Source organism: Pteropus medius, unplaced genomic scaffold, assembly GCF_902729225.1.
Source record: "Pteropus medius unplaced genomic scaffold, Ma_sr-lr_union100, whole genome shotgun sequence".
In the NCBI taxonomy this organism is placed as follows: Eukaryota; Metazoa; Chordata; class Mammalia; order Chiroptera; family Pteropodidae; genus Pteropus; species Pteropus medius.
In genome coordinates, this window is record NW_024347791.1 from 829020 (window position 1) to 840862 (window position 11843).

General features: G+C 54.0%; 1 protein-coding gene across 1 annotated transcript in view; it reads right to left on the bottom strand.

The window, feature by feature from the left end:
* The window catches only part of TRIOBP (TRIO and F-actin binding protein), a 49195-nt gene extending 39828 nt beyond the window's left edge, over nucleotides 1-9367 (bottom strand). The window contains 4 exon segments of the mRNA XM_039878293.1: nucleotides 2226-2394; nucleotides 3257-3452; nucleotides 4721-4860; nucleotides 9222-9367. Of these exon segments, the coding sequence (XP_039734227.1) occupies nucleotides 2226-2394; nucleotides 3257-3452; nucleotides 4721-4860; nucleotides 9222-9320 (604 nt within the window). The 5' untranslated portion in view covers nucleotides 9321-9367.
* Between the last annotated feature and the right edge of the window lie 2476 nt (nucleotides 9368-11843).

The window sequence follows — 11843 nt, forward strand, 5'->3', positions numbered from 1 at the left end:
CTCCCTACACCGTCTCCCCCAAGGCCTGATGGGGAAGGGCAGTAGGGCATGGGGTGGTGACAAGATAATGATTAATGTTTTTAAAGATGGCTTCAGCTGCTGTAGTGGGAATGGACTGAAGGGGGCCAGGCAGAAACTGGAGGCCTTGAAGGACTTTGGCAATAATGCCAGCCGGTGGCAGGGGTGGCTTGGCCAGGGAGCAGTGGCACAGATGGCAAGAAGGGAACAGATTAGAGGTGCGTCGCGGAAGCAGTGCTGACTAGAACTGCGGATAATTGGATATAAAGGGTGAAGAGAGAGGAATTGAGATAACGTGAGATTTGGTGCCTGAGCTGCTGGACTGGTGGTGACATAGAACAGACTGTCCCAGGAATGTCATAACTTTTCCCATCTTGGATCCAATCCAGGATCCAATCCAGGATCCCACGCGGCATTTACTTCCCTGTCTCTGTAGCCTCTTTTGTTTGGGAACAGCTCCCCAGGCCTTTTTTGTCTTTCATGAGGAGTCCCTGTTGATTATTTGCAGAATGTCCCTCAATTTGGGTACGTCTGTTTTGTCGGGACTAGATATAGGCAGTGCATTTTTAACAAGAAGACTCGGAAAGAATGCTGTGCTCCCCTGTGCATCAGATGGGGGGACGTGGTGCTGTTTCGTCCCGCACTGGGATGCTGAGCGGCCACTTGGTTAAGGTGGTATCTGCCATATCTTCCCATCCTAAGGGTGCCTTGTCCCTCGTAATCAATGTGTAATCTGAGGGGTGACCCTTTGTGTGAATATCCTGTTCCCCAACAACTTTTCACCCAGGAATTAGCAACAGCCAGTGATTTGTGCTTGAACCAGTTTTCAGTACAGAGGCTGCAAAAGTCCCTTTACTGGTTTCTCATCCCTCAGCCTTGCCCTGCTCCAATTCATGCTTCGCACCTTCGCCACGGTGAACTTTCTCAGGCATAGGTCCCATCACATCACTCCCCTCCTCAAAATCCTGCCATGGCTCCCTACTACGTAGAGAAGAAAGTCCAAACTCCTTGGCTAGGCTCTTGAGGCCTGGCTGGTCTGGCCCAGCTGTACATCCCCGTCTATGTTCAAGCCGTATATACCAGGTTACTCCCTAGTCACACGCCAAGCCTTTGCCCAGGCTGTTTCCTCGGCTAGAGCTCCACGTGCAAGAAGTACCCCTCTGAGTCCCTCCCTGGTGGGCAAGTTCTCTGTCCTCTGCCCCCACCCTCCATCCAGCCCTTCGCTCGCAGCACTGCGTGTGTTCCTGTTCTTCCTCTGCCCTGGATTCTGTTCGTCATCTCGCACCTGCCTGCTTTACAGGATGATGAGCTGTTTGGGGGAGGGACCACATCTAACTCCTCTTGAACACCCAAGGCATCTAGCACTGGATTTTAGGCATAGTTAGTGCTGGCATGTTTGGTGATTGAATGCTATAGGAGCCATGGGAAGCCGGGACTACCCACTGGGGTTAGGACACGGAGGCCCCGGCCCACATCCCCAAACCCTGATGATGCTGAAGACACAGATCAAGAGGCAACACAGCGTAGCAGTGATAAAGGGTCCAAGCTTTGGGGTCCCGCACATGGGGCTCACATACCAGCAAGATGCTGACCAGTGTCATGTGCATCTGTGGGCTTGGTGTGACCAGCCGCCTTTTCCCTTTCCCTGATTCCCTTTGGGCCATCTCTTCTTCCCTACTCTCAGGCCATGAGGTTTGCACAGGGGACGGCCCCCATTTCTGATCACCAGGTTGGGCATATGACCCACACTGGGAAGACTGTGCCTTCTGTCTATGGGGGTTAATAAGCAAGTAGGATACATCCTGGCAGTCCTGCTACTCATCATACCATTACGGGGGAGGGTCTGGCTGAGGAGGAAGCCACTACAAAAGAAAGCAGAACAGAGAACAGATTTCTGATGCTGTTCGAACACCTGGATCTAGCCATGCCTGAAATCATCTCCCCCTAGACTTTTCACTCAACCAGTTTCTGTCACTTGCCACCTGGAAATCCTAACCCACCAACTGTAAGATGATGTATTTAAAGCAGGTTGATTGGCAAATCATGGCTGCTCCATAATTATATGGGACCATTACTATTAAGACCTGAGTGACCAAAGGAAGATGTGCCCGAGGTGCCCAGTAAGATGGCTATCTGGGCACCAGGCCCCTTGGCCATCGCCACATCTGGAGTGATAGGGATGAACCTGGCCTGGAGGAAGGACTCACCCTCCTTTCTCTGGCCCGCAGGGTCTCCACCCACAGGGGACCGGGTGAGGAGAGACGGAGCCTTTCGGGCACTGTCAGCTCTTGGCCCCTCCTGCAGTTTCCGAGGGATCATCACAGCCAGCTTGTCCCAGCTGGGGGCCTCCTCCTGCTTCTCGATAATGTCCCAGTCCTGCTGGGGAGGGGAGGAGAAAGCGTGTCTGAAGGTTAAGAAGAGAGACCCCCCGGCCTGCACTACCTGCATGAGACAGATCGAAGGAAGGGAAAGAAACTGACATTGAAATACCATCGATTCTATCCTCAGCACTGTGCTGGGCGCTTTGCAGGTATAAACTCAGCTAATCTTCAAGCGACCTCGTGAGGTAGGCACATCCGTTGGAACTAAGAACTTGCCCAAAGTCACACAGTTGAGAAATGGTTTACATGGGAGGGCCTTGGCAGAGCAGACTTCACCCCCTCCCCATCGCCTCCCTCTGGGGGTCTCATGGATAGTCTGCCTCTTCCACCCTGTGACAGCGCTTTGAGGGGTAAGTGCCCAGGAAGTTCTCCTGAGTCTCTTTTCTGGAATAAATGGACCCCAGCCCTGGCCAGGCACCCCCCAGCCTGCTCCCTGCCCTCTGTGCTCTGCCAGAGCTGGTCATGGGGCTCGGCGGCGTATGACCACAGCAGGGCCCAGGGCCAATCCCATTCTTGCTCTGACAACACGCCCAGTATCTTGGCCCTTTGTGACCTGTGACCTCAGAGTTTGGCAGCCTGAGCCCACTGGTGATTCATGTGGAGCTTCCCATCAACTGAAACTCCCCCATCTTTTCACAGTCAGACCCCCAGCCCTCCTGGGCTGGCCCTGCAGAGACCCATACCCTTCCCAGGTGGGTGGTCTGGGGAGCCCGAGGTGCCCGCTAAGTCTCCAGAGACCCTTGGCCCAGTTCCCTGGTGTGAGAGGCTCAGCCCTCCTCTGGAAGTTTGAATGAGACCCCAGGGCTGGCACGGAGGGGTGATCTGCTCTGGCTCTCAGGCTCCCTCCCCCAGCTCACCACAGAGGACGAGTTGCTGGTATCATCAGGGGCGTCACAGTCAGGACTGCAGCTGGCGCTAGAGTCAGGGCTCTCGTCGAAGCTGTCACAGAGGGAGGAGACTAGGCCCTCCAGATAGGGCACTGCCTCAGGGTCTCCGCTCCTGCTCCTGGGGTGAGCTGTGGGGCCCTCTGCAGGGAGCCCTGCAGATGGGCCCCTGGGAGAGGAGACAAACCCATGACTTTTTCCCCAAAAGTAATGAGAATTAAGGAGTAACACCCCCAGCCAGGTACACACACATTTCACGCTAGAGTGGAAGAGGGAGCTCTCTGTGCTGGGCCCTTGACGTGGGCTGCCTTGTTTTTCTACAATAGCTACAGAGTCTCATTTTACAGATGAAGAAACTGAGGCTCAGAGAGGCCAAGGGACTGGCCAAGATTGCAGAGCAGTGTTGTAGACCAAGGCTGTGGCCTCTGCTCCAACCCTCTGTCGCTGGAGCAGGAGTGACCCCAAGTTCAGTAGGACTAAGAAGACGGAATTGTGCTGGGCTAATGGGAAACTCTGAGAGGGAGCTAAGCTCCAGGGGCGGTGACAGGGCCACCGGTCTGGATGCCAAGGGAGGGTGCCGCAGAGAAAAGCCTTGCTTTAGAGAAGCCAGTTGGGGTGGCCACGGGCCCAAGTAGGCTTAGAGCTCACAGCATCCCCAAAGAGTGACCCACAGATTGGCCTACAAGATGGAAATGGCCCTGCAAAAGTGGTCTGTGGTCAAATAAGTTCGGGACGTATTATACACTTCTGCCTCTCCCATTCAAAAGCACAATGCATGCCTGCAAACTGAGGGCTTTGACAAGTTCTGCAAGAAAGATATTCAACTTTGTTTATCACAGACTTTCCAAAACATATTTGATGGCAGAACTTTTGGTTTTTCAAAATAATAATAATAATAATGTCTACCAGTGAGGAACACATGCCGATTTGATTCAATTCTTATTTTTTAAATAGGGAAACTGAGGTACAAAAAAAGAAATACTTGCCCATGGTCCCACAGCCCAACAGGGATAGAACTGAAGCTGGACGCCAGCTTTCTAGACCCTCAGACATGTCCTTCCAAAGTACCTCAGCCCCAAAGGGGGACTTCAGTTCAGTTCAGGACTGGGGTGGTGGGAACCCCAGAGCCAGGTGCAGCGCCCAGTGAGGTGAGTGGATGATAAACCTGTTTAATTTTTTAAAGCTGTGCAAAGGGAACCAGGAAAGGTGAGCGGGCTGTGGACCCATGTGGGTGCATGGCTGCTCCACACCCTGGAGCGAAGCTGACCTAGGGCCCAAGGAACATGCCCACTGCCTGCCTGTGCCCAGCTGTATGGACTGACCATGTGACCTATGCCAGCAGCCATCACAGACGCTGCTATCCTGAAGAGGGGGTGGGGTGGGATGGGTGAGGACAACCCCGGGGAGCCCCTCCCCAGACCCTGGAGCTCTACCCACCTCTCAGGCCCTGGCCCAAGGCCCAGGCCCACCACAGACTGGCAACCGGAGGCAGAGGCACTGAGCGGGTCCTCACAGGCAGGCCGGCAGCGGGGCAAGTCGCAGTAGGGTGCCTCAGCACCTGGAGGGCTCCTGGGCTCCTGGGACAGAGTTGGAGAGAGGAGGCACCGCATGGCCCACGTGGGGGCTCCCCTTCCCTGCACAGCCCCTCCCCCCCTCACCGGAGTGTCCAGGCATCTCCTCCTGAGATCTCAGACTTCTCAAGGAGAGCTGTCCATCAGGCTGAGAGCACCCCTGGGGACTCAAGGTGGGGGCTGACGGAGGTACAGGATGAGTGCCTGCACATGTGTACAGGTATGTGTGCGTATAAAGGTCTATGTCATACATGATTGCATGTGTATCCAAGTCCGGCGGTACACTAGTGCGTGTTTGCATCAGTGCGCGTAAGTTTGTTTATACGCGTGTGTCGGCACAGAAGCAGGTGTTTGTGCACTGAAGGACCCAAAATAGTTTTCTGTAGCTAGAAGACAAAGACGAGGAAGGAGGGCAAAGAGGAAGGTTTCAGCTGGCCTGAGAGTGGCGGAGTCTGAGGCGGGAGATGGGAGGGAAGGGCCTTGGAGGAAAGGAGAGATTTGCATCACTGAAGGAAAGGCAGGGGGCTCCAGCGCTGGCAGGTCAAGGACCCAGGGGTGGGGGCAGAGGTCCGGAGCTGCTCTCTCCCTTCGCCTTAAGCAAGGCCACACCTGCGAAGGCTGGTGCTGGGCTCACCCAGGGGGAACAGCTGCTCACCTCCGGGAAGGCCCCCCCATTCCTCCCCACCTCCTGGGGTGGCAGGGCCCTCCCCTGGTGGTGGGAGACAGCGGCCACAGCACCCTGTACCCCGCCTCCTCTCGGGTTACCTGGGCGGCGGGCTCCAGCGGTGGCGGCTGACGGCTGTCAGCACCCTCATCCCCGGGGGGCTCCGGCTCAGGCCCCCACGTTGCCGCCCTCCCAGGCCCCGACTCTGGGCCGTGGCGGCGGCCGAGGCAGCGGAAACCTTAGAGGGGCCGGCTGTGGGAGCAGGGGCCCCTCATTACTGTTTCATAAGCCAGGGCCCAGCCAAGAACAATGCAGGACATGAAACCACAGGAACCTGATCCCCACAGCTCACCTGAGAGCTGGCTGGGTGGGGGCCTGGGCATGGGCTCCCTGGGGACCCTGGAGCCCAGAGCTCAGGGCCAAGGCCACAGCCTGGCCACAGCCCCAGGGTGGGCACAGACTCTCTGGGTTCCAAGAAGATGGCCACTAGCGGGACTTGGGCAGGGCCAAGGACTGGGGCCGGGGTGTCTGCCGTGCCATCCAAGCCAGAGGAGCCCATCTGGGTTCAGTTTCGCCCCCTGCCCTAGAGCCAGATTCTGATCAGAGCTCGGCAGCGCGAGGTGTCAGGTCCACAGCCCGGCCTGGCGCCTTAGCCACCCTGGGGACCTCGTCACATAAACAAGGAGGAAGCAGTTAACGGGTCCTTGCCAAGGGGTCCCAGCCCAGCTAGGCCCAGCAGGAACCCCAGCCTGTCATGGCACCTCCTCCCGGCTCTCACCCCAGCCCCCATCACTACCCACCACCGGCACGAGCAGGCCCAGCAGCCAGTCCTTGGCTCTGATTTCCTGTCTGGCGGGTCAGCACAGGCTCTGGCCTCAGACAGACATCAGGCCCAATCCTGGCCCCTCCACTTCCCGGCTGGGTGACCTCAGCCTGGTGGCTTCCCCTCTCTGAACCTGGTTTTCTCATCTACAAAACTGGGATGATAAGGTGACCCATCACCTAGGGGTGATCTAGAATTAAATGAGTTACTATTTGTAAAGGGCTTAGAACAGTGCCTGGTCTATACATCCTAAATATAATAGATAATGTAAAAACATTAAATAAAATTTTATTCCTGTTACATAGATAGAATGTTAAATACACTTAAGAATAAATACATTAAAAAGGGATGTGTGGTGCCTGACACACAGCAGGACCCTCACCTGGGCCCCCTCCCTCCATCCAGAGCCTGGCCATGATCTGGTGAAGGCTGAGTGATTTCCAGAGATAACCGCACCCCCACACCCCAGCCTGCGAGAGACTCAGCTGAGAGCAGAGCAGAGACGCAGGCACCCAGAGCCAGGATCCCAGGGGAGCTGGAACAGGCTTCAGGGAGGGGGCTGCCCTGGGGCCTGAGCCACTCCTGCACATTCTAGGGTAGGTGGAGATGTCAGAACCGGTTCGCTCCCTGGAGATACCTTTATCAGGTGTAATTAGGGATTCAGCTGGGAACCTCACAGCTCTGTGCAGGCGAGGCGGGGGTGCGGGGCGGAGCGGGGGCGGGTAGGCTTCTTTAACACACTGGTTTTGTGACTCCACATGTTTCTTTGAAACTGCTCATCCGTGAGCAAGACTGTCATCAGCGCCAGATCCTGATGACTTAAAAGCCTCTATGTCTTGCAGACGTCTGGCTCCTGGGCTGCGTAATTCAGTAACACTCATCTCCAGGGTGGCCCACAGGCACCTCTCACTCACCACCCCAAACAACTCCAGATGGATCTTCTATCCCAAGTACCTGCCTCGGGAAACAACTTAGAAGTCAGCCATGTTCTACCTCCTCCACGTTCCTCAGGTAGCAAATCCTTTAGATTCTTCTGTTCCGTTAGCTCTGAAACGCGCCCATTTCTCTCCATCTCAAAGTCTCCATCCTCTCTGGCATGAGTCATTGCACCTTTTCCTCACTGGTCACCCTGATTCACTCTCGCTCCCTGCACTCCATTCTCTGCCCTGCAGTCAGAGTGACTTTGAACAATGCAAATCTGATCACATCACTCCCTTGTTTAAAACCTTCCCGTGCCTCTCAGGAAAAAGTCTAAAGTCGGCATGTCCACAAGGCCTGGTGAGACCAACTCCATCCTCCAACCTGCCTCCTCCTTTCTGCCTCAGGGTCTTTGTACCTTCTGCTCCCTTCCTCTCCTCTCCCCCCAACTTCACTGGCCAATGACCAAGCCTATTCCAAGCAGCTGAAATGTCATTTCCTTGGAGAAACCTATCATTTACCCTCATGCCACTGGCCATTCCTTACAGCGTTTATCACCACCAGAATTATTTGCATGATTAATCTCTTAGTCTTCATTTCTCTTGCTAGACGACAAGCCCCATGAACTAGGGACTGTGTCTGTACTTATCAGCACTTCCTCAGCACATAGCCTAATGCCTGGCACGTTTTAAGCACCTATTCAATATGTGTGAACACGTGAGCTAGCCCGAGGTCTCAGGAAGTGGTGTGACTGAGACCAGAACTCAGACCTGTCTGAATCCAGACTTCTCCTCCTGTTCGTTACTTGGAGAAAGTCGTTACTTGGAGAAAGTCCTTTGTATGGGAGGTGGACTCACAGGGTTTTCAAGCATCGGTTCCCTGAATTTGGGGTAGATGGTAAGGGAGCTGTTATTGCAGGTATCAGGACAGGTAGAAAGGAATCTCCCAGGTTTGCTTTTCTGGTCAGGAAGGAGGAAGAGAGGAAACTAACGTGTATTTAGTTAGCTACATGTGACTTGGGCTAAGCGGTGCCAGACGCCCTGAGTGAGAAGCTTTGTTGCCCCACTTTACTCTTTAGGACAGTGACGCCAGAGAGGGTAAGTGACCCAAGGTCACTCAGCAGGGAATTGGCAAGCCTAGCCCTGGAGCTCTGGCCTGCCTGGCTCCAAAGGCAAATGGTGACTCCTTTACAATGGCCACCTCTTGGAGCCTAACCCACTGCAGGGCGTTGGCTGCCAGGCTCAAGAGGAGCCTCAGGACCCTCTGGGAATGACAGAGACATAATGGGTCAAGGCTGGAAAGGCCTGTGGAGATTCTCAGGTCCCGTGCTTCTCACCAGTGTATACCTGCCACTTTGGGTTTCTGTGTGCTGGGATTTGGCCTAAGACCACATCGATCCCACAGTGACAAAACACCTCCCTTTTCACTCCTTCAATACCTTCAAGGAGGAGGTCTGCAGTTTGCTCTGGGTGTCATTAACGCCTCTCTAACACCTGTCAATCTCCTTTGTTAACAGAGAGACTGCAGGACTCAGGCTCAGAGCCTTCAGCCAATAATACTCTCTAGTTAGAATTTAATGGCATTTTGTTTTTTGTCTTCTCTTTTCTTTCTCTTTAACCTTCTATATAAAAGATATGATCCTGGTTTTCTATTTGTGGTAATGATGTAAAGTTCTGTTTTAGGATAAGTGAAAAAAGGGTCTTGATTTAAAGAATAATAAGATGAGTTAATAGATTACATGAGGCTATGGCACAAAAATCATAAAAGCAGGAGGAGAATGACTGGCATTTGGGAAACATTGACACAGTCGCACCACCTCATTGTACAGCTGGGAAAGCGGAGGCTCCGCCCAGGAGGAAGGCGTGTCTGGGCTCAAATGCGAGAGAGTGGCCCAGCCAGGCCCCAGCCCATTTCAGACTCCCCACTCCAAACCACCCTGACCACTCAGGAAAGCCGACCCACCTGGTGCCTTGGTCTGTGGGCCTCCTCAGGGTGGAAACAGTTTTGACAAACATTGGCCTCAAAGTGTTCACAGGGGGCATTCTCAGCTGCCCGCTCCATATCGGCTGAGTCAGGCCAGGGCAGCTCCTGTGATCTGATGGTGGGGCCTGGGAAGAATGGGGGTGAGGCAAGGACCAGGTGACTGGCTGGCACCCCCCCTGGACCCCAGCCACAGTTTGCTCCTGGACAGACAAGGACCAAGGAAATAAGATTATCCATCCATTCATTCATTTGTTCATTTAGTCATTCAACAAACACTCATTAAGCACCTACTAAGCACTAGGCACTCTGCCAAGCATTTGATATGTGATTTCTAGTTGTTACTGCAGTGTTGCTCCAAGTGTGTTCTGAGGACCCTGCATTAGACTAGGCCAAGCTGCTCATAAAATGCACATATTCTCAGTTCCCTACCCAGATCTGCCCAGTCAGGATCTCTCTGGAGATGAGGCCTGGGGGTGTGCGTTTTAAACAAGTCCAGGAGATTCCAGTGTACTTCAAAGTTGAAATGCCCTTACATTACAGTTTTCCTGCATTGTAGATAAAATTAATGCCAATTTCAGATGAGGCAACGAAGGCTCACAGAGGTTGCATAACCTGCTCAAGTTCCCAGTGGCTGGACTGGATTCAAACCCAGGTCTGTGTGCCCCACACCCGCTTTGGAGGTGGAAGCGAGGGGCACTGGATCACACTGCCAACTCACACAGGTCTCTTGGGAAATACTGGGAGTGAGGCAAAAGGCCAGCCAGGTATTTTCAGACTTGAGGACAAAGTCATGGACAAAAGTGAACAACCTAAGGTCGCACAGCAAGTTTGTGGCAGAGCTTGGCCAAAGGGAAACCCTGGTGTTCTGACTTGAGCACGGGGCTGTCCCTTCTGCGCCACTGAGGGCTCCGATGCCATATATGTATGTGGAGGGGGAAGCCCTGAAGGAAGAGTGACTTGAAGATGCCTCACTAACCCACACAGAGCCCCAGGAGGAGATGAGGGGGGAAAGGAATCCATACTGCCAAACGCACATGCCTCTTATGGTGCCCCCAGGTCACAGCCCCCACCTGTCCTCACTTGGAGAGTTTCTTCTACAGTGTCCCTGGGGATGGGGACTTTGTTGCCAATCTCACCTGAAAGCTGGGGAATTTCACGTCCTCCCCTGGAGCAGCCAGGGCAAAGGTTCCGGGTTCCGTCACCATCAGACCTGGAAAGGCGGCAGGGTACTGTGTGGCGAGGGGTGAAGGGGCACCCACTGGCCCCTTGGTGGCCCCAGGGCCTCTGATCTTCTCTGGGCTGCCATCTCCCCGCGTTGTTCCCTGTTCCCGGTGGTGGAGGGGGTGCACATTCGTCCCGCCCAGCCTGGGTGGTTCTTTCATGGTCCGGCCACCAAAAGGAGCATCTCTTCAGACACAGACTGCTGATCAGGGTGGTTCTACCCCACCGTGCCCCTCACTGCTCCACTTCCTCTCCCCACCCCCAACCTGTTGGCAGAATCCTTTTCTGAAATGCACTTGAGGTGTGGATATAACAATGAAAAATCTTCAGTGGACACAAATGCCCCACCCAGAGAATGGACCCCCAGACCTCTCTCCATCTAGCCAGTCAGCCAGTCCCTCCCCGTATCCCTCGCCCCTCTACCTTTACCCCTCTCCTCCTCTCCACCTTCTCCCTCCTCCCATCCTTTCCGCTGTGCTTTACTAACCTCAGCTCAGGTTTCCACAAACAGGGGGTGCTGGAGGGAGATGCTGAGGTCAAAGCCTCTTTATTTTAACAATGAATCAGAACGTTGCCCTGGAGGTGGACAAAGACCACGCCCCTGATGCTCTCATAGGCTCTTTCTAGGTGCTTTATTTACATGAAGACTGTGGGATTGGACAACCCGAAGACTAGCGGCAGGGCGGAGGCGGGTGGTGCCCAGATGCCTCTGAGCGCGGGCCCAGCAGCACGTTTAGCCTGAGCAGCCTGGTCCAGGACCCTAGGGGGCCCTTGAGAGAGCTAGTCCTGGCGAGTCTGGCTCCTCCTGATCGCTTTCCTTGTTCGGTTCATTTCTGCTACAGTCTCCTAAGCTGGCTTGGGCTAGAGACCTAGCCTCTCTGTGCCTCAGCACTCTAATCAGTAAAATGGAGGTAGTAATAGTACCTGTGAGGATGAAATGAAATGCCCAAGGGTTTTGACCAGCTGTTTGCACACTTCCACTGACGCAACACTCATAGAATTCAGAGCTCTTTTTTAAGCCTGCCCCCTTTTTTAAGCTAACATTTATTCTGCACTATGTGCTAGCTCCTGTTCCAAAATCTTTACATTTATGAGGACATAGTAACCCAAAGGAGTAAGTACCAAGATCCTCATTTCACAGCAACTGATGATCAGAGAAATTAACTTGCCAGTTTCACACAGCTAGTAAGTGGCAGAGGCCGAGACTAAAACCATGGTGTGCCTGACTCCACCGGCATCTACAGAGCATCCTCTTCACTAATTCACTCATTCACATGTACCTGGTATATGCCATGTCTGAATAGGCCGCTGGGGAGATGGTAACATGAATAAAATGTGGTTCCTTCTGAGATGAGGAGCCCACTGACTAGTGGGAGAGAC